Source organism: Diadema setosum, chromosome 8 (assembly GCF_964275005.1).
Source record: "Diadema setosum chromosome 8, eeDiaSeto1, whole genome shotgun sequence".
In the NCBI taxonomy this organism is placed as follows: domain Eukaryota; kingdom Metazoa; phylum Echinodermata; class Echinoidea; order Diadematoida; family Diadematidae; genus Diadema; species Diadema setosum.
The window spans coordinates 11,103,439-11,131,217 of NC_092692.1; the positions used below are offsets into that span (position 1 = coordinate 11,103,439).

The window sequence follows — 27,779 nt, forward strand, 5'->3', positions numbered from 1 at the left end:
ATGTGTATGCAAATCAGATGCATGTTATGTCAAATTATAACTAATTACCGTACCTGCCGGTATTTTTTTGTTTATTCTAAATCTCGACAGATTATATCATATTTGTACAGATAATATTAGAATAATTTTACAACTGAAACAAGATACTTCCTTGTCGTTTGCCTACAGACAATACTCTTCTCAATACTAGCTATGACATCAAAAGTATACAAAGCTTCTTAAAATGAAACAAAAAACTGATGTGAGGAACACGATGATTACGATCATAACAGTAGGACTGTAATATTTGCCTTTAATCTCATAATCATAAGCAACGAAACATTTTCTCAAGGTCAGCACACTTATTAATTAAAAACATTGGCCATGAGATCCTAAAGTACTAGTATATATTAAAATCATCACGCACTGAGGACCTGCCTAAGTGGTGAAAATAATCATTACGTTGAACAATTTCAGGAAGATAAATTTCATATCTAATGTGACATGTCGTGGACAAGGTCGTTACATTGTTTGTTACATTACGAATGATTGCGAAAAGGTCAATGTTTAGCCGAGAAAGCACGACAGCTTTGCAGCATAAATCTCTATCACTGCTTGTGAAATTTACCATACAGAAAGCCTAAATTAAGTGTTAACAAAGTCATCAAACACGTGAACATAGACGAAATCCCTTCTGTGATGTCAAAAATCAACTAATCCGACAGTGATATCAAAAAATTTCATTCATTTTCTAACACGTCTAAAGTAATCATTTTTCTCTCTTATGAGTATATATACTATTTGAACCTTGGCAATGACTGCTTATTTTATTTCGTGATCGGAATCAGTCTCAAGGGGATCATTAAAACAACAACAAAAACAAACAACGATTACCCAAACAAACAAACAAAGAAACAAAGACATGTTATCCTTCTTCCTATGAATTTCATAAATTCACAATCAGATGAACCTAAACATGAGCAAATATAACTTTATTTGCCTGCAGTATATTACATACCAGCAGTATATATAATATCTATGCAAGTACTTTATGTAAAAAAAGTCGGATATCTAACTTCATGGCATCTTCTTTCCGAGCTTCAAAACCTACATGACCTATGAATGCTTCAAACCTAGAATGTATAGTTTTGTTTATGAAAGTATGGAGCCCGTTGCTGTAAAAATTTGAATTGATAATATTCAGCGTATCAATGCTAAGGTTTGTCTATTGAAATGGAATGACACGTGATGGGTGGTACCTATTAACCGCCTTCTCTGGGCGTGTATAATAGGCACTGCGATGTGTACATCAGTGCAGTAAAGTGGATCTGAAGAGGCAAGGAGTACAGTTACTAAAATTATTCAGTGGGAATGTTCTTTCCAAATCGGATTTGTTTGTTGTTGTTGTTGTTGTTTGTTGTTAATGGGAACAAGGTCCGAAGAATGAACGAGGAAAAGGACTCAACAAAATTGAACGAGTACTGAAGTAAACAAGATAGTAAAACAACAACAGAGAGAGAGCATTATATACAGTCTTCCGTGGCACATTATCACTACAGTACGCAAAGTTTCACATTTGTCTCTACGCAAGCCAGGTAAAATCACTTTGACGTGTTGTTGGCTCAAAACCTCGACGTATTTACATAGACAGACTCTAATTCTGCAGATTTCAGCAGAGACGGACCTGAATGACTCCTCCAAATCGCCGTCTTAGACTTCTGAGATTCCTTCTCAATCTGAGAGACACTCTCCTCGTGCTTCACGAGAGGGCGTCCTGGCATGGTCTTTGTGTTCTTCGAGTGTTCGTCCCTCACTTCGACGACGTCGTAGACTTCGTCATCTGCGAACGCTGAGATCGATGGTGGCTGCGTCTTGAAGGGGAGCGATGACGACGACCTTCGCTCATTCTCGTACGGATTGCTGGAATCAACGGACGCGTGCCGAGGAATGTCATAACCGAATTTAGGCGTTGACTGACTCTTCTTTGACCCTGTAGGAGTCATGACCATGTCATAGTGGTTACGCCGATTTGAGTCGGACTCGTTTCCACCACAGCCATTGGATCCCGGGACGCCAACGAGATCGTAATTGTCGCTGGAAAAGGGGCACGTAGCTTGGTCGCCGGCCATGTATGTACATGGCACGTCATCTCCGTTCTTTCCTGGGGAAGTCCCTCTCAGCAGGGGCTGATATGCCTTAGCAGTTCCTGGCTTGACGTAGACACCATCCATTGAGAGGCTAATTTGGCCCTTTATCGGGGAATGGTCGGGGTTGTTGACTATGTCGTAGACATTGTTACAGGAATCGGTCGTGGCTCTTGCATCCAGCACACGACTGGCTTCAGGTGTCTTTGATCCCTTGTCTCTAGGAGCAACCTTCCCCTGTTGAGGCTTCCTTGGCACCCTCGGTGATGGTTTGGGTTTTTCTCCGCCAGGATGCTTAGGAGTGGGTGGAGGAATCTTTTCGGCAGTTCCATGTTTTGATTTGGGGTTTGTCATGTCAAGGTACCCAGCCTTCTTGGATTGAGGTACAACAAGCAAGTGATTTGCTGCCGTAGGTGGCGGCACAGTATCAATCTTATGTTCCTTGCGTACTTTGGGAGCGGGCTTGGGAGGTACTTTCTTGCGACTGACGTTGGTGTCGCTGCTCACATCTGCTTTGCTCGGCGCCGTCGAAGGAGTCTTGTGAAAGGCTTGTTTTTCTTGGTCCAAAGTCACGTACTCGTTCTCAGTGACTAACTCGTCAATTTCGTAAACGGGTTCCTCTGGTTCCGACTTTCCTTTAGGATATGCTTGTGCGCCTTGGTAGGTATCTCCAGCCGCCATCATACCATTCTCGCTTGCTGTGATTGGCGTATTTGTATCTCGGAGAATCTCGTAGGTGCTTGGTTCAGGAACCTCGTCAAGTGCCAACCTGTCGTAACCGGGGTTCGAAGCTGCTGTGAGGTTATCATCTTTCTTCTTCCCTTTCATCTTGGCGTGGCGATTGGCTCGAGTTCTCGGTCCTTCAGCCCCTTCTATGCCGACTCCAGCCTCCACAAAACCTGGTATCAGTAGGTCAAAGAGAAGTGAACGCACATTTTCACGTTACACAATGATATAAAGCTTATATCTCATGTAATTTTCATATATTTTGTGAGTTCTTATTTCTTCACAGTGTAAAAAGATCGCAGCAATTTTGATCTCTGAATCATCAGATCATAGCTAAATATCATTTTTCGGAAATGATGAATTAACATTTTTCACTTTATATTGCATATTGTATGAAAAAAAAGCATTAGAAACATTATGAACAATGTGAAAAATGGATGACGGGGAACGTTTAGTAATAGCATGAATATTCTTAAAAGTGTACAAAGTAGGTCTACTAATGAGAGATAAGAAAATCACTTTATCAATAATCTATGGACGGTTTTATAGGATATAAAAAACAGCTCTTACCCCCATTCTGTCCCTCAGTTGAATTCTGGCTCTCCAGTCTTGATGTTATGAGCAGGATGTAGAAAAGAGAAAAATAACATGAGGGAAGTCAGAATTAGTATTAGTGTATGATTTAGTTTATAATATGCGTGCACGTTAGGTCCCAGATAAAATCAGTTATAATTTCCTTATAGACAATCAGTTCAATTCCTTCAATTCGATTTACTTTCATTTTCCGACAAACATAATGTCCATTTCACACTTTTTTGTGACTAAACAATAATGTAAGCGGCTCATTGTGACAGAAACAGCGTACAACTATTAACAAATGACTAGTGAGACATCATGATAAATCATTGTTAGAAAGAAACATTGTAATAAATCACCACGGAGAACAATTATGTACTCTACGAAAAATGGAGAAACCCACTGAAAAGACAATGCTTGTGATATGTGGACCACTCTGAAGAAAAAAAATATATATATACAACATACAATAAGTTCGGAAGCCCACTGAAGAGATAGGAATAACTCGAAAACAGGACGATAACAGACGAAAATGAAAAACAGATGATGGAAGACACGAAAGAATACAACACAGACATCGACATGGAGAAGAGTACTGGGAAATAGTAACGGTGTTATACACCGTGTTTATGAATAGTAAAGTGACAATAAAAGAATTGCAGAAATTACTTGAAGATACACACAAAATTGTGGTACCTATACACTCGGGTATAGTGGCAATATCAAAAGGACAGTGTAAATGTTGAGAGTAATAACAGAACTACATGCTAATTCGGTTCTATGGAACTATAAGATTGTATAATATGTCTTGAATCTTTTTTTTAACTCAATGTATGGACGGAACGATTTTGATTTTGTTATTTAAAGAGTATCAAAAATTAGGACCAGTTTAAATAAACGCGCTCTAAACTAATATACTAGCAGTTTGACTAACATTCGTGGGAGAGGTAATCGGAAGTCATTATAAAGCTGAGCGCGATATTTATGAAATTGTTAAGTTTTAGTGGGGGATAAATAAATCACAGAATTAAGGAAAGAGGATCATTGCTTTCCATATAGGTTACGTAAGTAAATCTAGGTCCAAAATGCCCTCTTGATTTTCTTCAATGTAATATTTTGTTGTTGTGTTTTTCTAGCATGTAGAATGTCAGCAACGGGTTCCTTGCTAAAGGAAAAAAAAAAAGGATGAACGACGTATTAAATCTATGAAGAAAAAATGATCTCTGGAGTTTATCATTGCCGTTATATTAATTTGACACACACCTTATTATCCTTATGTCTATCATGAAGAGGAAACAACGCACGTAGGCTATATACTTGAAAGACAAGGAAATGATATTGCATTGTGTACTGTGCTGATGAAGCTTGCATTCCATAGACATACTGACTGTTGTGAGTGAAAGCATATAAATGTGTGGAAAAAAAAGTCGTCCATAAATTCTCACAGTTCAAGGCACGACCACGCCCATGTACGCAGTCTTTTACACAGTCTCTATACACAGTCCCATATAATTATAATGCAGTCTATATTTACATGGATGAAGCAGATTCGCGCATTTCCCGTGTAAACACCATAGGGCATTCGTATTCAAGCCTCTCCAGCAGGTGATAGATTACATAGTGGCAATACGTCGAGTCAATCCTCTTTAGTTTTGCGAGTTTATCGGGTTTATCACGCAAACCGGAAGTCATAGGATGGACTTTTATCCCATAAAAGGTCAAATTTCCGGCGAAGGTCAAACGCTACCCGCAAATAGTACAAGAATAAGAAAGAGTCATGCGGGATTTCTTCTCCCATTCATGAGCCGTCTTTGCACGTACGTCATGTCTTCCACTTTCACTTTTTGGCATAGGAAACCCTCCAAAAAGCAACGACGACAACAATCCACACAATTGATTTGTTTTTTGTTTGTTTGTTTGTTTGTTTGTTTGTTTTTTTGCCCTCGCAATTTGAACATAAAATTACGATGACGAACCCAAAGTCACATTAAATTCTCAATTAGCAACGCATCACAGTTGTATTCATTACGAAAACCTACTTAAGTCACAGCGTTATCATTTTTTCCCTCTGAATTAGATATTTCATATTCCTTCTGTCTCTTTAGTGTCCAGATGATCTCTAATATTTTGACCTGTGTTGTCCTCGTGTACCAGATTCTTTTCCAGAAAATCTTAGATATTTGATTCCAGATTAACTCCTTCAGAGAAAAAAAAACAGAAAGAAAAAATGGATAGATGTCGGCCATGAAGTTCAGATGCATTGAATTGCTATCAGGAAATTAAATTTAGCAGGTAATAGAACTTTGTTTATAAGTGAGGAACTGTGTATGTGTGTGTGGGAGGGGGGGGGATAAACCCATTGACAAGGCATGTTTTCTCCTAACAATACATATAAGCCATGTAATCATAAAAATCTAGTGGCATTATTACTTCCTTTCAATGTCATGATTTTTATTTTTTAGTCGATTCGAAAATTTTGCGATGATTTCCCTAATTATAATGGGATTATCTATTACAACTTCAGGTCAAATTTTTACTGACTAGAAAGATTACAGCATTGCCGCCTATGAAGACCTTCACAGCTGACAAGAGGCATTTGACTTTTGAATAATCTGTCTCGAATTCATTTCCTTTCTAATCTTTAAGAAGGCATAGTAAACAAAGTTGTCTATTTTGCTGACCTGAATATAATTTAGATAAGTAACAAAACTGGAACAAAGTTCATACTGTATCACCAACGGTTTATTTCTGCACACAAATTTTCGAGCGTCTCGCCGCCCTTTCTTAAGTGTTGATACAACACTTGAGAAAGGGCGTCTTGACTATCACTTGATAGTCAATCAGACTTTACCTGATAGTCAACCATCCTTTCCTGGTAGTCACTGATCAAAAACGAACAGAGGTGAATGTGATAAAAACCTAAAATGGCATTAGACTAAAAACGCTTGTTGTATCAACACTTGCGAAAGGGCGGCGAGACGCTCGAAAATTTGTATGCAGAAATAAACCGTTGGTGATACAGCATGAACTTTGTTCCAGTTTTGTTACTTATCTATTTATCTTGCCAACACGTGGACTACCTAATCAACATATATATATATATATATATATATATATATATATATATACATATATATATATATCATTTAAGTTTCATTTTGTTACATTTTCATTTATTGTTTTTGCATGGTACAAATTATTAACAAATTATTTGAGAGAACATATCAATTGATTCATCTTTCAGCATAACTATACTTTGTCCCTGAAAGCATATTATATAAAATCATCGTGACAGAATAGAGATATATCATATACATTATTTACATCCTTAAATATATTTATATCACAGCTGATCAAAATCAAAAGTCTTCTGTTCCAAATAATCAAGGATACAGAAAGCAAATGACGTTTTCTTATTACGTCAGTTATACGTCAATTCGCAATGTTACATCAAGAGAGCAAAAGTACGTGCACCAGGATCGGCAAGTGACCGACACAAAGTCCAAGGCTTTGTTTAGCACATGCACTTCCAACTGACTACGGTAATTCTGACTATCTTTCTGTACACGAAGAGATTGATCGCAAAACATGTTAAACGCCATTTTTACACATTTTAAAGTAAATCATCAGGGGACAGCAAAATAAAATATTCAAAGCCATACCTCGCTTGTTACATAAAGAGAGATGTTCTTGAAGCTTTGATGGGAAATATTACATTTTTTTTATCATTTGTTCATTTGCGATGAAACTCTTCCCATGTTTATCCTACGGTATCTTTCCTCCTCTGGGGTCACCATTTCAACATGGAAGAAATAACCCTCACTTTCCATGTGCTTTCAATTAAGAATCACAAAAAGTGTCCAAAACTAGACAGTAGCCACAAAGAGTGCAAATAATCCTGACAACAAGGCTGATAATAATGACTGATGTGACATTGCTATCGGCAACATTTTGTATGTTTTGCTTATTACAATGAAGCTAAGCATGTTAAGTATGATAACTGATTACACAGGTGTTGTAATCATACTGATAGTATTATGATTGCAGTGAGAATTGAAGAAACAGTGATTATGACAAGAGTCTTTCAGAAAGCAGTACCTGACAGATTCCATTCTCCCTAGTTTCTCTTTTCCAGACATGTTTGTTCAAAATTTGGAACAGCAGGTGCGATCTTAAAGATATAGAGGGTGACATAAAAAAAAAAGAAATATCTTACAGCAAAGGTAAAATCTATACATGAAACTGATAAAGGTGTATAAGGTATTGGTAGTACTGGTCTGCTTTAAAAGTCTTTCATGTCGTATAATAAGCTGCCTTGAATTTCGGCATTAAATTATTTTAACTGAATCATTGAAGTCAGTTATCATTATTAACCGATTAATCTGCTCTCCATGGTTTCCTTACAATGTATAACAACGTTCCTCACCTTGCTACGCGCTTTTTTCCCGATCGAAACCTCTTGCAGCAGCAACAGCACACTCCGCAGACAACGATGATGAGGAAGACGATCACGGCAACGCCCACAGTCACAGACATCATTACTGGATTGGACAGAAAGCCCGCAGATGCCTTGGTTAAGCTTTCGACAGTGGCGGCAGGTCCCGCGGTAGCTGTCCGAAGTGAATCACTGGTTCGAATCCCCCGAGTGGTTGCAAGTATAGACGGGACCATTGTCGTCATCTTCTGGGTCGTTTTTGACGCGAATGTTGTTGCCTGCGTTGTCGGCGGTGGCGTGCTTGTTGTCGGGGCTGTTATGCGGATTTTAGTAGTAAGTTCATGTCGGTAGGAGATCAGATAACAACTTCACGAGAACATAACTGAATATAATATACAATATGATATATATCATACGTCATATATCTATGCTATATATCATGATATGTATATAATCACTCAACACTAATATATTTCTTTGGTAGTCCGAAAAAGACACGAAGTGGCCTGAAATAAAAGAAAACAATTCATAAAATTTCACTTTGATTTTAGGTGCCCGATCTGTCTATCAAAAGATAACCTCTTCAGGAACTTGGAGGTCGCACATCATTTTTTAGGCCTATAATACAACAGAATACACAGATGTATATGAAAATTGTTGCAACTGCAGAAACTAACCGAAGTGTTTAAATATATACTACCATGTATGCATATATAATTATTATGTTTAATAATAATAATAGAAATAATGATAATAATAATAATGATAATAATAATAATAATAATAATAATAATAATAATAATAATAATAATGGTAATAATAATAATAATAATAATAGTAATAATAATAATGATAATAATAATAATGATAATAACAGTAATACAGGGTACTCATAATGCGCCAATTCCACATAACTAATGTGCCCAAGGCGCAGTAGGAAAAGTGAATTATGAAATATAAAAATCATACACACATGTACATGCATGAAAGTAAATGAAACAATAATGACGAAAAAATGTAATTACATAATGTACAACTCTAATGGAAAGCAGTTATAAACAAAATGAGTCTTGAGGGCAATTTCAGAGCAGTCAACATTCGAAATGTAACGGATAGCTTGAGGCAACTGATTCCACAGGTAAGGTCCAGCATGTGCGAATGACCGATCCCCCATGAGTTCTTCGTTTTTGGAACAACAAGCAATCTACAATCGGATGATCATATTAGCATCTAGGAGGACACTGGCGTAGCCAGGGGGGGGGGGGGGCGATGGGGGCGGTCGACCCCTCTAAGATTTGGATCGGGGATTTGCGAGGCGGAAAAAAAAAATGCGTGTTATACTGTATGCATGCACATGAAGCGGGTGTCCTTGTCAACCTTTCATCAAATAACATCATAATTTTTTGAATATTTCACTCAAAGTGTGCACCAGATCGTTGAATTTCAGTTCAAAATATGCAAAATCTCTCGTGCTTGGGAGGGGGATACCCCCTCCCAGACCCTCCCCCTCTGTGCCTCTTTCCCTAGCTTTAATAGTACACTTTTTAGATTTACAAAAAATTATGAAAAATTCTGAGTGCACATGACTTATCACTTATATTCCGAAAACTCAATGTTCTCTCATGTACAAGGGGAATTTCCCCTTTTTATCGACCCTTTCCTCCCTAAGCCCCCCCCCCCCCCCCCCACATCATTTTTTTAATGATTTCCCATATATTCCATCAAATATGCGTATACGAGATATCTCAAAGGCAAAAGCTCCATCGTACGGGAAGGGTGGAGATAACACTCGCCCACGCCTTCTTCCTGCTCGCCCGCCCCTCCCTCCCCCCCCCCCATGCATGTAGACTGTGGCTACACTTTGAACATAAACATTTTTCCAAATATGACACAAAATGTGTGCACCAAAACGTTTAACTGCCATCAGAAAATTATATAGAATCTCCTTCCACAGACTTGCTACACTTCTCTTCTGATTGAAAAATTTCCAGATATTCCAACAAAAGTGTACGCCAGATTGTTGAATTTCAGTTCTAAAAGCTTAAAACTGAAAAACAGGCTCCCTTGAATATGGGAGAGGTATCTTGCCACCATTCCATTGCTTGTTACCCACTTTAGACCCAGTACATTTTGGGAATGACAACTTCCACAAAATTTTCCACAAAAAGTGTGCTCTAGATCGCTTTATTTCAATTCTTAAAACGCAAAAGCTCCGCCGAGCGGGAGAGGGAATCCCCCTTCCCCTATTAAGCTCTTCCTCACTAGACTTTATACATATACACACAGATGATGCACATTCGGAAAAGGAGCTAAATTCCGTGATTTTAACACTTCGATGAAAAAGTATTGCACCAAAAATTTGCACCAGATCGCTGAATTTAAGGTCTGAAAATGCAAAATCACCTTCGTTTGGGAGGGAAAATGCCCCTCGTGTGCATGCTTTTTCTGTTTGATTGCTGAACAGACAGCGTTCATGATATTCAGTGTAAGAATTAATACAATACGTTTATTAAAATTAATACCATTTTATAGCCATAATGTTCAATAATAATCACATGAAAATATATTGCTACCTTAAACAAGTGGGACTGTTTCAAGTCGATAAAACACGCAAAAACATGCATCAAATTGCACCATTTGCAACATCAAAATGCAAAAAGTTCTCACCTCCCCTTCCCCCTCGCTCGCTCCGCTCGCTCGGGCTCAGTCGCGTTCATGATATTAAGAGTAAGAATTAATACAAAAAGTTTATTTTAATGATACCATTATTGGCAAATTGTGCAATAATAATCTACGCTAGAATATACTGCAACCTTAAACAAGTGGGACTGTTTCAACTCGTTAAAACATGCAAAAACATGCATTAATTTGCACCATTTGCAACGTCAAAATGCAAAAAGATCTCACCACCGTGGGAGGGGGACACCCCCTCCCACACCCTCCCCTCCCCCTCGCTCGCTCCGCTCGCTCGGGTTCAGTCGCGTTCATGATATTCAGTGAAAAGAATTAATACAAGAAGTGCATTTAAATCATACCATTAATAGGAAAATTGTTCAATAATAATATATATCAAAATATACTGCTACCTTATACAAGTGGGACTATTTCCAGTCGATAAAACAAGCAAAAACATGCAGCAAATTGCACCATTTACAACATCAAAATGCAAAAAGATCTCACCGTGAAAGGGGGGACACCCCCCTCCCACACCCACCCACCCCCCTCCCTCGCTCGCTCGCTCCACTCGCTCGGGTGCAGTCGCGTTCATGATATTCAGTGTAAGAATTAATACAAGACATTTATTTGTTCAATGATAATCGACATGAAATTATATTGGTACCTTAAACAAGTGGGACTGTTTCAATTCGATAACACGCGCAAAAACATGCATCAAATCGCACCATTTACAACATCAAAATGCAAAAAGTTCTTACCGTCGGAGGGGGGACACCCCCCTCCCACACCCTCCCCCCTCGCTCGCTCCGCTCGCTCGGGCTCGGTCGCTTCGCTCCCTCGCAGACTAACCGCCCCCCCCCCCCCTAAGATCAAATCCTGGATACGCCGTTGTGGGAGGATTATAAAGAGTGTCAACAAATTGTACCCTGGGGCAGATCCGTATATGCAGTGAAAAATAAACAATAATAATTTGAATACAATGCAAGACTCAACGCGTACGAACAGTGAAGATAAAACAGGGGTAATGTGAGCATTTCTTCTGGTAAGGGTAACAATACGGGCTGCCGAATTTTGCAATTTTTGTAACTATGAAAGTTGAGATTGTGGTAGCTGAAACAGAAGTGCATTACCAAAGTAAAGTCGGGACTATATAAGGGCATGAACAATTTTTTCTGTGGCTGTACAATTTGAATACTTGATAAATGTTTGATGATATTGCTGGAGAAAAAGGAATTAGAGATGATCTCATGAGTTGTTATACAGAGAGTAGATCAAATCAAATATAATATAATATAATATAATATAATATAATATAATATAATATAATATAATATAATATAACATGATGTAATATGATATAACATAATATGATATTATATGAAATAATATAATATAATGTAATATAATATAATATAATATGATACAATATAATAATACAATAATCTAGTTGCATTATTACTATAATTTTCGCTACTCACGAGGGAACTGCATTCTACAAGCTTGGCTTTTTAGCAGTCCCCTCCATTTCCGACCTTTTCTTTGTTATGATTCAGTCACATTTTGTCCATGTATTTCTTCAAATAAAGTATGTGTATTGTTTCATGTAATCAAATGACGTGTATTTGAATTTCATTTGGATATGCAAAAGTTGCATTGTACTTAATTTGTTTATATGCAATTGTCATATTATATGCTTTGGCCGGAAATGAAATAAAAATGAAATGAATGAAATATAATTATTATGATATCATATATTGAAATATCAATGTAATAAATTGATAATCATGATATGATAATACTAATCAAACGAATACATAAAGACAAACGGACAAACTTACACATCGTAGTTATGCACATGCCGTCCTGCTCTTGCCATCCAGGGCAGCACACGGAGTCGGCGACGTAACCCACGCGATAGCTCTGGCGGGTTGAGGTGGAATACACCGTCCTATTCACAAAATAAAAGTTCCAAGAAGAATCTGTCTTTACATGAACGAGAACACCCGAATATTCGACGATGGGAATTCTTCATGCTGTTTCAACTCCGAAACCAATAGTCATTTTTAGCGTCAAAGTGTATACGTGTCATTACCTGTTCACTCTAGGAAAGAAAAGGAACTATAAACAATATCAAATACTGAGTATAGTAGGGATAGCTGCAATTTCGTCTGATCTGTCTGGTATCTCAGTACCTTCCTGTACTTTTCATACGAAAGCTAGGAAGGCCAATATGAATAACGGATGGAAGGGAAACGTGGGCTGAAATTTGATGTGTTCCGGCAATCCATGAAGGCAAAAATTAGTTGCTACTGACAGAAAATTGGAAATGAAAGTTGATTTCTTTAGCACTTGGAAACCACCACACATGCCTATATAAGGGAATGTCCAGTCAAAGGGAATAAGACATTACTCATTAGATTTGATGCCTTGTCCTAGTAAGCAATAAACAGAACATAAGAAAGAATAGCGAACGCTGGTGCGCCAATGCAGGAAATGAAGCCATGGGGGAGACTCCCTCATGTTACAGTTTCACAATAGGTCATTACATAAGAAAAGTATTCAGGGAATTTTGTAAAACATACTGATGACGGTACCCGAGACAGAATGCGATCTCCTGGTGCTCAGCGTATGGTGATAAGAATAACGTTGATATTTGGTGTTTGCTTTCCACGTAGCTATCGAAGCTATCGATAATACCTTCTGAGTATTTACCACACTGCACACTTTACCATGAAGTTGAATTATTTTTTTTTTCCGCCTGAAGAGACTGTTTGGCTGCATTTTTAAAAGTATCTCGGCAGCAGTCGAACATATTCACCTATGCAATTCAAGAAAGCATGAAAGATCACTGAAATGCTCCCCAGTTATCGCAGGTCTTTGCAAATAGATTTTAACTTAATGCAGAAAAAAATACTCTCAACTGGACAGACAAATAGCAAACGTATAGTCTGAAAATATAAATCGGCATCTTACTGGATCGAGGGCATTTCATTTGAAACGGTGAAAATAAAGCCCGGAATGCGAAACACTGCTGACTGTCTGTTTGTTATTCACTTCCGGCAAAGTTGTTCGTGACACAAATTTCCCTTTAACGATACATGCAATGGTTCCCAGAAAAAAAGAGGTCGTCTTTGCCTCTTTTTTTTTTTTTTTTGATATAAGAAAGTTCTGATAGATATCAGAAGTAAAAACCGTCATATAAAAACAACGCAGGAGCCATTTTTTTTTTTTTTTTTTTTTTGCTCCTGCGGTGTTTTTATAATCATGACGGGTTTTTACTCTCTCTCTCTCTCTCTCTCTCTATATATATATATATATATATATATATATATATATATATACGTATCTTCATATATATATATATATATATATATATATATATGTATATAAATATATATATAGCAATAATAATGTCACAATAGAGGAATGCATTAAATGCCATTAAATGTGACATTGTTATTGCTATTTCTAATACTGCCAATACGCGGAGCAACTACAATATATATATTACAACACGGACTGTTCTTTAATTTTGTCTGGTGACTTTCCGGCCTGAAAATGTCACTAGTATTATCCATTCTATCGTTTAATTTTTGTTCTCTATCTGTTTGTTCGTTGCTTCCTTGTTTCCTTGTCGTCCAAAGTGGTCGGGTCTCATACATACCTGTATCGTGTGCACTTCAATAGTAAGAAGCACGTCGTGTAGTACTTTTGCGTCGCGGACGTCTTGAATGTTTGAGTGTAGGAGATGCCACGGCTGTAAGACGAAGAAGACAAACAGTAAGACTCAGACCGTTACAGTGATACCTCCATTCAACACAGATTTTCTCTCATCGGTCACTCATCGGAAGCTATAAGATTATCCCTTCCGACCACCCACCGAAGTGTTTATCGGATCGCAGTCTGATGAATCCGACTTGTGTCGGTCGAACATCATGTCAGTGTCAGACATGTTGGGCGGTGATCTGACGAGGCAAGATCGTCCGATGAGGATCACGCGCGAGACACGTCTGACACTGACCTGATACGCGACCGACCAAGTCAAATTCATCAGAATGCGATCCGATACACTTCGGTGGGTGGCCGGAAGCAACAATATTTGCTTCCAATGAGTGACCGATGAGATAAAATTTCTGTGGAATAGAGGTATTATAGTACAAATGCACTAAGCACGCGCCATTAGAATGCATTCACATAAACATAAAGAGCGTGCACGGTCGTACGCAATCTATCAACAGTAAGCACTTACGTTGCCATATTATCTTCGTTGGTCATTATTTCCTTTTATCAAATACATGATTGGAACAAATGTAACGTATCATACAACACACATACACCACAAAATACAATGAGAAAAATTATGTTCATGCATAAGAATATCCCGTAAAAATGATATATACTACAACATGAACTTATCATTATAAAACAAAACAAACGTTGTTTCGGCGTAGATTTAAAAAAGAAACAACAACAGCCGCATACTTTCTGCTACAGGTTTATTTTTGTAGAGTTGATGCTTGAGTGTGTGCAAATATAGAATTAGTTCTTGTAAAGACTTGGACTATAAGACCATTATCTTATATTATTATCCATACAGAGGATTTTTAGAGCCCAAATTAGTGTTATTTTGTCGACGCACCTCATAACCTCCGACTCACTTAGAAAGTTTGAACTCGACCAATATTTTTTGCCGAGGCGACCAATATTTAAAATATTGGACGGCAAAAGGGGGATTCCCCAAAGTTTTTATAAACCGCAACGTGATTCGTTGAGATATAGGAGATGACCCGAAATATGGAATAAAAACGTCTGTAATTGGTCAATCACGAATTAACTAAATTATCGTTTTTTCTAAAATTCTGTGTCTATACAAACAAATTTCATATATTAATTAGTTAAAATTGTACATTAAAATACATAGATCACTGTTTTATCTGGGAGTGAAGTGGATTAACTTACACTGAAGAGTGTAGGTCTACCATACCCCATGTCAGGATCAAGTACAGTAGGAGACCATACAGCACTTAGAGACAGAAAGGGTAAGTGAAAACATTCTTTGCTAAAATCCTCTGTAGGATAATAATGATAATAATTATTGGATGTCCTATTTTCGGTTAATACAAGGAAATATTGAACTCGCTAGCAAAATATTGGACTCGTCTTCGACTCGTCCAATATTTGTGCATAGCTCGTCCAATATTTCCTTGTATTAACCTCAAGGCCATCCAATATTATATAAGTATTGTCATTTTTTTTTTGGTATCGATCATGGATTTTTATGTATTATCTCTTGTTTGTTCTATCACATGTCCTTGTTTATGATGGCGGTTTCCTGGATTGTTCTTTCCCTCGATCACATTATGATTTTAGCTGCACTGTCGCCACTTTCCTGTTTGCTATGCTCGTAGGCATGGTTTGGCGGTGTTGTCAAGGGATAAACAATTCCTTTAGTGATTTTACCTTTTTGTATACTATCTGTCCATTGATTACATTATACAATTAAGGGGGGAAAAGAGAAAACTAAAACCACTCCATCTAAATGAATCATAAAACTCCAGAGATTCTCGTATCGTGAGTGTGATATCGGATGAAATGAATGACATGTCTATTAAATCAGATAACACACTTTTGATGGTCTATTCGTTAGTTTGCATTGAAAGGACACTTCAGCCTAACTGCCAGTTACGCAGTGTAATAGGAAGGAAGTGGCATAAGAGGGTATTTTCGTTGGTGTTGTTTTGGCATCGAGTGGAAAAAAAAAAACCTTCTCAGGAAATAAGTCATGTGTGCGTGGGGGAAAGTTATAACATGGTATAGCAGGCTGTCATCACCACCAACACGCCTTAAATCAGTATATTCTCTTGTTTTTTTTTTTCTCCTATTGGGGCTGAAAGTGGCTATGTATTTTTGCTATGATTTGATGGCCGCTAGATTCTACTTTTGGTGGTGCGAGTCTCCTCGTTGGGAGCTCTGCATTTACTTTATGCCACCTGCAATTTACAAAGTAATATTGCTGATGAAAGAAACAGAACCAGAGAGAGAGAGAGAGAGAGGGAGGGAGAAGATAAAGTAAAAAAAAAAAAAAAAAAAAAAAAAAACATCTTCTGTTAACGCGAGGTGGATGTGCGCAAAATCAATGTTTTTAATTTCTATACAAAAACCAAATGCTTAGCAAGTATTGGAGAATATGTGTAAAGGATTAAAAAAAAAAAAAATCCTCCACTGATCTCAATCGGAAGGACAGCCAGTAGATGATAGAGGTGATTATAATCTGTCCGTCATGCTGCATATAAAATGATAGATGAAGACGTACCATTAGGTTTTCATACAACAGGAATTTCCCTGTGACTGAATATCAAACTGGATATTTGCAGAGAGTAACATTCCCATAGTACATGAGCAAATGACACAACGTTGACACCATGTGCTCATTTCCGTTATATACGCCTACACGGATATTAAATGAATGTTCAAGTGAAAGTCTATTGAGATAGGGTTAGTGAGAAGCTACGTGCGCTTTATAGTTCAAGAGACGAACTATACGTTTGTGGAAACAAAGAATCACTTTTTGACGTTCCGCTCACAAAGAGATGGCCTTCCTGTTTTAGGTTTCGAAATTTGAATAAAAATAATGATGAAAGAAAGATATTATTTAGACGGGGGAGAGCAATGTTCAGGTTCGAGTCCCACTGGTTCCTTTTTTTTCCCGACATGTTTGTTAATTTACAGATATCAGCAGTTGCGATCTTAACAAATTTAATTTGCGGAGGGAGACAAACTGAAGAATCTCGCACCTGAAAAAAAAATAGTGATGTCAGAACGAAACTTAAGAAATAATGAGGTGTCATCGTTATGCCAGGAAGGCATCTACTCTGACAATATTTGATTTGATTTGATTTGATTTGATTTGATTTGATTTATTTCTTCTTAATTCCGTTACATAAGATATGATTATGTACAAGTCATTTAAGACAAACAGTATATCAACAATTAGTTTTTAGTACAAAATAAAACAAATACAAACAGCTTAGGGAACTCAAACAGAAGGGTCTCCAAATAAGCAGAGGCTTGACGGTATGGACACCCTATACTTCGCTACTCTGGATAGAATACGGGATAGAGAAAGGGGGAAGGGTAGGGGGAAAAGGGAATATTACAGAGTGTATGTGTACCACTCCGACTACTTTGCAACTACTTTACAGTAATGATAATGAATGAGTATGCTATCAAAATTAACACGTTCAGTTGCCTTTGCCGTAGAAATAACCGAATATGCACTATGAAAATAGTAATACTAAGTAAATGAATACAAAGCATTCTTACATGTGGTTATCTGACATGAAATAACAAAATATATCGTGGTTAAATGTGCACAGTAATGGTAAGGCACATGGTATACATACATACATACATATACATGCTCATTATACATAACATACATTATGTACCTATCCTATACAAACACATACACACCCATATTTATAATATATTTAAGGATAGATAAATAGATCGATATTATTATGTATGCACACATACATGCTTCATGTATCACGTACATGTCTATATATATTTGATTATAATGCATAACAATAAAGAAATCAAAATGTTTATCCTGGGGGATACTGCTTGAATGAATACAAAGTGGTAATGTTTTTAATTTTGGTGGGAAGGGAATTCCAAGTGTCAGGGACGGAGTGTCTGATAGAATGATGCGCGAGTGCAGTTTTGGGGTTAAATAAATGCAAATTTGTGGATTGTCTGGTAGGATAAGTGTGAATCTCTGAATTTGACCGAAATATTTTGTTAAATATTGGAGGCAAGAGGTTTGACTTGAGGCAAAACATAAATACAGTTTTTTGACAAAGTTTATGTCATTTATCTTTAATAAGGGATTTAAGCTGGAAAAACAATGGGTCGGTGTGATCTCGAGAGCGTGCTCGACTGCACACTCAAATTGCTTTTTTTCTGCAGAAGAAGTATACGGTCTGTATTACATTTGTGGGTTGCCCAAATAATGTTGCAATACGATATATATGGCAGGATCAAAGCATTACACAGGGTAAACAATACACGATTTGGTAAAAAATACTGAAGCTTAGTTAACAGGCCAACGCTTCGGGATACAGGAGAAATAACGTGTTTTACATAATCATCCCATTTTAGGTTTTCATTTATATACACACCGAGAAATTTGTTAAGTGTTTTCTTTTCGAGAGGTGTACCATCAATATACAATTCATATTCTGGTAAATCAGCTTTTTTACATTTGAAATGAGTGAAATTAGTTTTGTTTAAATTGAGTGCCAGTATATTACTTTTAAACCATGTAGATAATTTCGGTAATTCATTGTTCAAAATAGTAACTAGGTGGTTTAGGTCAGTATGTGAGTAAAACACATTTGTATCATCAGCAAATAATATAAACTCTAACGTGGATGATGCCTTTGAAATATCATTAAAGGGATCGTACAGTTTTGGGTGAGACCTAATTTAAGGTTTCTAACATTTTTGGTGAGATAATGAGAAACTTCTTTATACGAAATATGAAACAGCATGTAACTCTATGAGGAAGTTAACGTTTATTTGATGAAGATTGGTTTTGAAATGGCTGAGATATCCAAAAAAGAGCGATTCTAATAAAGTGTGGGACCCACACTTTATTAGAATCGCTTTGTTTTACTTTATTTTTGGGTGTTTCAGTCATTCCAAACCCGATTTTCATCAAATAAACTTTTAATTCCTCTTAAAATGGTATGTTCTGTACTATATCATAAGTGTTTTCTTGGTATCTCGCAAAAAGTTAAAAGCCCAATTCTCATCTCCACCAATACTGTACTATCCCTTTAATGTAGATTAGAAACAATAAAGGACCTAATATTGAACCCTGGGGGACTCCACATGATACAGGTAACGCATTGGAGGATACTGAATCAAAGGAAACAAATTGTTTTCTACATAACAGATAGTTTTCAAACCATGTACAAAATGTAATTGCAGTACCCCGAACCCCGTAATGTCGTAGCTATGTAATATATCATCAAAATCTGCTAAGAAAGTATCAATACAACTATTGGGGGACGATTACATACAATTATATTTTTACTGTTGACCATGTCTATTTCTATACATAATAATTCAGTGGAATTATGAACAAATGAGAGATAATTTCTGACCGTATAGGACAGAGACTTAAATATATAAAATGCAACACCACAACCCCACCACGACCGTCCTGTCTGTCACTACGAACAAAATGATAATTAGGAATATTATATATGTCTGGGGATCTGGCGTTTAACCAAGTTTCAGTGATTCCAACTACTGAGAAAGAAAAAGACATATTTGTCAACAGATCAGCGACATTATCAAAGTTCTTACTTAAAGGAGACCTCCGGATGATTTTCAGATTTCTACATTTGAACAACTATGAATTAGTAATACTGAGGACAGAGTTTCAGAATTTGTGATAATTGGGATGAAGAATAAGAATATTTTCAAAATTTTGAACAAATTGCAATGAACAAGGATGATGACATGGCAGAGTCACCATAAAAATGCATGAGTTGGGGCTCAAGGAAGCAGAACAAAAGAAGAAGGCATGCATTGATTATACACAGGTGAACTCGCAAGCAAGCAGTATTGTAATCAAATTACACTGCTACATTTCTGAAATATGTGAACCTCCTATGTCATCATCCTTGTTCAGTGTAATTTGTTAAAAGGTTTTTCAAAGTATTGTTTCTCTGCTCAAGAATCGCAATAAATTCCACAAATCTATACATGGAGTTGTGGATTTATGTACTACATGATGTGAAATTATGAAAATCGTCTGGAATGTCCCTTTAAACTCCGGGCATTACAATGCAACAAACCAAATTTCTCAAGACAATTTACAAAGTACGATTGAATACATCCGGCAAATAATACTTACAATTTATAAGTGGTTGTACATTATTATCTAAGTCAGGTATCATTGTATTCAGATAGTTTCTGAAGTGTTAATGGCAAAGACATAAAAAGCAGTTTTCACTGGCACGATGCTGCCAAGATAGCTAGCATATAGATTATTGCTGTTGTCGGTTGTTGTTGTGTTTTTTTTTTTGTTCCTGAAAGCAGACACATTCTAAACGATACAGGCCTGGTATTATTTTTTTCTTGACTAGTTATACATGTAGCATAATTCGTTGTGCAATCGTGTCACACCATGAAGTAAAAAAAAAAACAATAACAAACAAACAAACAAACGACGTAAGAGCAAAAATATTTTTTTGTGAGAACAGTCATTATTTGTCTTTTGGTAGTAGCATCAAAGATCCTGCATGGAGTACTAAGAGTGTGATTACTAGCTGCAAAGTAGTGTTTGTTAAATGACAAGATGCTAAGCTATACATAAATATTCTACTGAGACGTTAGAGAATTTGTAAAATGTACACAGGACTTTGTCCAGTGGGGAGATTCTGTTGGATAATATCTCTTCGATAGTTGGAGTGACCCCAGGTAAAAGTTATAGAACCCCAAAATTCTTAACAACATCCAAATAAACAAACAAGTGTTTCATCACCGCAACCACAAATCGTTGAAACCCTTTAAAGTCCCCTTTTATAAGAACTTTAGAAAAATAGCCAAATTGGCCAAAAAACTGAGTAGAGACTCCAAGAAGAAAAAAAAAAATAAGAAAGCAACTACTCACGGAAATAAGAGTTGGTGATGACGTCAGTCATTAGCCTTCACGCTTTTGCATGGTTTTGATGAAAATTCAGGAAATGCAATCCAATTTGATGTAAAGAATGCGACTGACATAATTTTCTTTATCGTGACGATATTGGCATATGCATATGCGTATTATGTCTTTGCTATTATGATATCACCATTTTGTTGAACACGTTTAAAACCGATTCTTTAACTTTCTTAGTTGAGGTCCTCATTGCTGAAACCTTGGCTTTTCTCTAGGTCTGATTTTTTTTTTTTTTTTATGTTTCATTTCCTACAGCCACCTTCACCATGATCATGTAAAATTATAGTTTGATAATTATTAGCTCCGTTTCGTATGTTTTAGTCCTACTATTACTAAAACACACACACACACACAAAGCAAAAAAAAACAACAAACAAACAAGGCTTTACTACTACTACTACTACTACTACTACGACAACAACAACTACTACTACCAATGCAGCTACTACGATACTGCTATATTACTACAACCACTACTCCTGTTATTACTATTAACACTGCTACTACTTCTACTATTCTTACTATACTACTATTACTACTATGCTACTACTACTGCTACTTTTGCAACTACAACCACATTGTAGTAGTACATCCTATTATTGCTTCTTATAAAATACATAATGTTTTCGTAACTAGGGCAAGTTTCGTACAAACATTTCCACTTTCATAAATTAGAACTAATGCTGTTTTTATCTATGGCAAAAGTCAGACGTCAGAATTTAAGCTGTTGCATGGTAATCGCAATTATTGCAATTTTTAATTAGAAAACCTCTTTAACAATCAAAGTTTTGTGGATTGATTTTGCTATTATCATTGTTATACATATTCATATTATGGTCGTTGTCATCATTACTATTGTAATCATCATCATAAGTTTCATCATAATTATCATAATCGTTATCATCGCCATTATTATCATAAGTTTTGTAAAAAAAAAAAAGAATATATATACATATAAATGTAAAGTATTATATATATAATTTACCTCTTGTCTTGACGTTTGACAGCATTCAAACAGGAGTGATGTTTTTCCTTCCTTGCACAACAGAACAGTAGGTGCAATACGAAAATTGTCCTTCGGTTTCAAAGGCATTAAGCACGCGCATAACGAATTCCCAATCTCAGGCAGCATTTATTTCAGATGATCAATACTGTCTGCCAGTGTCTGCTATTCAAGTAAAAACGTACTCCATTCTGCTTTGGTTTGGTCCTTATGAGCTCGTACTATCTGACGAGCCAAAACACCAGGGCTAGTGTTTTGTGTGGGCTTATAATGAGCTCCGAATCATCGCATGACGAGTTATATTGTAAGAGGAAAGGCTTGAACGGAATTCGGCAATAGGGTTACTGAAATTGAACCTATAGAGAAATATCACTCTTAGTGCGCTGTCATACCATTCTTACACCAAAATGTACACTGTTATAGTTCCTCTTTTACTGTCTTTGAAATCAGTATCATTGTTTTTAATGATTGGCAGGCCCTTCTTCCTCTGGCAATCCCCAGACTTATGTTTTATTATAACAAAGACCACAATAAAAAAAATAAATAATAAATATGGTATCATTAATCTAGGGCAGCTTTCAACCTAATGTTAACTTGTGGCATAGTGGAGACGACTCCTTACTTCCGATCGGAGGACCCGAGTTCGAATCCCGCCCAGTGCTTACGTCCTTGGACAAGATGTTTTTACCCACTATGTCCCTCTCGACCCAGGCGTATAAATGGGTACCTGACAACGCTATATCGGGTAATAATAATAGCAAGGCCTTTTGGCAGAGCAGTGGCAACACTGGAGAGGCTGCCCTGGGTAAATAAGACATTATCATTATTATTATTATTATTATTATTATTATTATTATTATTATTATTATTATTATTATTATTATTATTATTATTATTATTATTATTATTCAATAGGACACTGTCATTATTCCCAGGTATTCATTTCTACTGAGCGGGTCGAAAGGGACGCCGTGGGTACAAATATCCTAAGCATGCATGTGGCAAGACTCGAAACTCAGAACCTCCGTTTGAAAGTCAACAGTCTTTTCCATCATACCGTAGTGCCTCAATAACAATTCGGAAAAGATTAGCATATGGGAACTATTGTTTCTTTCTTGTCGACATTGAATTGGAGCTTTGTATCATTATCGAAATTAAGATGAAGAACAAAGGATTTATTCATTTCGTGAGTGGAATGGCATCGTTCATATTATCGGTCGTTGTCGTATATTCGCCCACGTTGTTTATCATCACCAACCAGCCAAGAAAGACCCTCTCCTTTTTTATGTAATATCCCCAAAGATTTAGTATAAATTGATACTGAATATAGGTGAAGGCATTTAAGAAGAAAACTTGAAACGAAAGATTCTATTATTGGTTCATCTTACTTTATGCACCACGGATGAGATCCTTCCTACTGGGGAAAATACGGGAATAATGTGATAACACAGGCAAGTCATTTGAAGGGTTTCCCTTCTTTCTGTTTTTTTTTTTCCCTTTTTTGCAACTACTCTGCGAGAAATCCCGGGCAAGTTCCCCCTTTTCACTTGGTGTTAGTTATGATACAGATCGAGCATACAATCTTATTCAAAGAGAGAAATAGCAAAAAGAAATTTTCGCGTCTGATACACAATCAGTTGCAATGAAAACATCTCGACGGAAGAATTTCATGAATTTGAATAAAAAAAGAAATCCTTCTGTAACTATACTCTCTGCGGAAGACAAAGTCCCTTCATTCTTATGACTCACCATTACTTGAGACGAGTGAATTATGGATAAGACCAAGAGAGGAGGAAAGAATGGTGAGTCATTGCGTATAATTTGTTCAAACGTCATTATATCACGACGATGAACTCGCTTATCTTAGTGGTGTCGCTGCCCCGTACAGTGGTACCGTATAAGGTGAGTGACACAGTTTTAAATCCCAGGCTGAGAGTTATGGAGATCAGGCATACTACGATCTCATTCACGGAGCTTAAACAGTAAAATAAGAAAACCTCTGTAACTAACACCTATAACAAAACAACAAATACGAAAAACGAACAAATTACCTTGAGGCAAGTTATTGATGCTGTTTCCCTTTTAATCTCCTCCAATTAGATACATGATCATCACAATCATTGTGCCAAGACATGTCAAGAGGTATGTTGAAAGAATAACACTGATCATGGCTGGCCTATCCATCATCTGCGTACCAGACTAACACCACTTGAAAGAATACGAGAATAATTTTGTTTAGTTGATGACAAATATATAAATCAATCATATCATTCTCTATGGTAGACCTTTGTACCAATCTATTTCTTCCAGCACCAAGCTAGATGCAGCATTGGACTGTCTGGTTGCTTCCATTATCCACTGTATATCAGTATACATATTCTCTGAATCACTAACACGTGGGAAAACTCCACAACGACAGGAAATTAATCGGATCGTGTCAGTTGGACCCATTGTGACGTAATCACTCATTCGGAAGCAAGAAGGGGGAGGTGGGCTACCAGAGCGATTTCCTCTTTCTTCATTTTGCATGCACAGAGACAGACAACCGCCTCCTGTCAACCAACGCCTATACCAGTGATTCATAATTCTCATTAATAATCATGGATACATCGCTGCTTTTATTTCGTTTATAGTAGACATAAGACTGGCGGAAAGATAAAGGTGTTCGGTTGTGTTATGTTCTTTGTCTATTTTCTAGACACTGTCTGGAATTTCTTTCTTTTGGTTTTGTTTGTTTTAAAGACTATGGTAGCTAGGACTCTACTTGGTGGTTGGTGACTGTCGCCTATGGTAATATGGAGTGTGGTGTACTGATTGATATTGGTTCTCTTGCATCACAAGCCATTTTCTCCCACGTACAATGATCGTCGTAAAAAAAAGGGCTTTTTACACTTGTAAATTTTTGCTTAGTCCCGTACCAACGGTGGGGCTAAGGGGGGGGGGGGGCCTTAGCCCCACCGTTGGTACGGGACTATCTTTCGCCCACTTTCTGTTTACACTCGTTTTTGCCAAAGTGGGCTAGCCCCACCGATAATACCGTACTATAGCCCTGCAAAATAGCAGGGTTAGCACCGCAATTGCGGTGCCAAGCAAGTGAGTGTAAACAGAACGAAAAAATAATCCGGGGCTAAGCGACGGAGACGAAGTCCGACCCCCACTGACCAATCAGAAACGAGGTAATCAAGTGCTGCCGGTGCGTGCGTGTACGTGTACAGTGCGCAATGTAATCATGAATATTCATGTGGTTTGGAAAGTCCGGGGCTAAGAAATACGAGTGTAAAAAGGTCAGTTTTCTCCTTAGCCCCGGACAAGAGATAGTACGGGACTAATTGGCCAGTGTAAAAGCTGAAAAAATTGGTACGGGACTAACGATAGTCCTGGGTCAGAGAAAGTCCGGGGTTAAGAAACACAAGTGTAAAAAGAGACTTTTGCCAGCATCAATTTTTGATAATCATTCCACGACATCATCGTCAACTTGATCACCATCATTAATGTCATAATCATTACATCATGTTTTTTTCCTCACTTCCACTTACTCTGTTCTTATCAAGACTATGGTATTCATTTTACTTCTGTAGATTTACACGTTTTACATTTACATGTTTTTATTTCTCTGCCGGGACAGCCCAGTTCAACAGAATTTGTTTTCCAGTGGCAGAATTGGGTTTTGGGTGATGGGATAAAAAAAATGACAAACACTTAAAACCGGGGTTTCCCTTTTTTTTTTCTGCTCGGGCTCCTTGATCGGATGCTTGATCTGTATTACCATGAACTCCAATCGCAAAAAGGTAGGAACTGTACCCTTGGATTTGACACGGCGTCATTTACGTTTTACGAAGCAAGCCGCACCACCACCACTGAGCTGATGCCAATATTTCTTGCAGTGACACGAGGATATGTGTTTAATTGTCTGCCCTTATTTAGGATTTCAAACCTCCTCTATACCCTTTGACTTTCTTTGAGCCTTCGCTTACCTTTCTGACTGTTTTCATTTCATTCCCCTTACTTTGTATATCAAAGTAAAACTGAATCATTCACGAACCCTCCATCTTATCAAGAGTGAATTATGTCATTCTTTCTGAAGTTTCCCCTCATGAATAGGTGCTTGCTTGTGCGATTACGAAAGTCCACCAATTACTTTTAATGGTGTCGAGTTCGCTGTTAATTTCAATAAGATGTCAAGTTTGCGGACAATAGGGCGGAAATAAATGACGTTATTTGTCAATGGGATAGTTTAGATAAGTGAGCGTATATTTATAGCAATGACGAGAAGTTAAACGGTGAAGGGAGAATAACTAAGTACTTTTGCAAAGTTTGGTCATTTTAAAACTACTCTATTTATTTTCTTACACGAACCTAAATGTTTATAGCCATTTAAAAATACATTAATTATTTTGCTTTAAGTTTGTTTCGAGTGTTGTTTCTTTGTTTGATTTGTAGAGTTAATTCACCTCTGCTAAATCTTTTTGATTTCTCAGTAAGAAAAAAACAGAAGTACAAGCATAAATCCTCGAGGATCAGACTAGATGTGTAACGTTGGATGGGCTGCCGATACATTATGATGTGCATGCATTGAAAGAGGTGGTGGGGAAAAGACCAATTCTCGTCTATGTGAACATGCGAACAATTTAATTTAATTCTATTTCTCTATATTGCTCAACAACAACAACAACAACAACAACAGTTAAATAGATAACATCTCCACCTAATATTATCTAAGGTCAACACTTTCGTGTACTTATCAGAACATATCATGTTCCCCCTTAAAGGTACTGTTACCATCGGGAGCATTGAAGCAAAAAAAAAAATGTTCGAGATATCACATTCGATGCATATGACATTGTGTAGGTCAGTTGAATCACAAAACATCCTACATACAAAAATTGTAATAACGCCTAAGATATAAGGAGATATCACTTTTCCCCCACTAAACCATAACTGCAGACGGTTTAGTCTAGAAACGTGTTATTATAACTTTTGTTTACATTTTGTGTATTTAAACACTATTGAATATTGATTATTCTGATTCAAATTTTACAGTAGTTATTTCTATTCTGAAGCACTAAAGCTGAGCTTTTGTTTCACCTGAAAATAGTAAATGCTGCCTTAGAAAATTATTTCAAATGATGCAATTTCAGGAGTAAGGTTTACTTTTGATGAAAAAAAAAACCGCTTTTCGAGGAAAGATATCACTGACGCCCATGAACATGAATAAGAAGAAGAAAAAATAAATAGGACAAGAAGAAGAATGAGAAGGTCCGGGGGAAGGAGAAGAAGATGCAAAATCTAATTTTAAAAAAAAAAGAAAGAGAAGATGAAAAGAAGAGGAGAAGGAGATGTAGGAGAGTAGAAGGAGGAAGAAGCAAGGAGCGAAGATGAAGAAGAAAAGTTGTCACACACGCACCTGATTGCTCTTGTACATTGCCCAGAGTCCGCCGCACCGCTCGCCGCCAAATAAAGTAAAAGCAGGACGAACACCCCAACGCTGTACTTCAGCAGCCTCAT

General features: G+C 37.1%; 1 protein-coding gene across 1 annotated transcript; it reads right to left on the reverse strand.

Annotated features, from left to right (window-relative positions):
* Positions 1 to 1,601: 1,601 nt before the first annotated feature.
* On the reverse strand, positions 1,602 to 27,779 carry LOC140231813 (uncharacterized). Its single transcript, XM_072311965.1, has 6 exons — positions 27,679 to 27,779; positions 14,201 to 14,293; positions 12,375 to 12,484; positions 7,852 to 8,173; positions 3,420 to 3,457; positions 1,602 to 3,022 (listed from the first exon to the last, which is right to left on the reverse strand). Exons 1-6 carry the CDS (start codon positions 27,777 to 27,779, stop codon positions 1,602 to 1,604), a joined length of 2,085 nt encoding a protein of 694 aa, XP_072168066.1.

What these genes read in the sequence shown, in the direction of transcription:
- LOC140231813 (XM_072311965.1), bottom strand. Translation starts at nt 27,779, where the DNA reads ATGAGGCTGCTGAAGTACAGCGTTGGGGTGTTCGTCCTGCTTTTACTT. An exon ending in CAATGTACAAGAGCAATCAG is followed by an intron (nt 14,294 to 27,678) that starts GTGCGTGTGTGA and finishes TTCGTCTTACAG; the next exon opens with CCGTGGCATCTCCTACACTC. An exon ending in CATGTGCATAACTACGATGT is followed by an intron (nt 8,174 to 12,374) that starts GTAAGTTTGTCC and finishes TCCGCATAACAG; the next exon opens with CCCCGACAACAAGCACGCCA.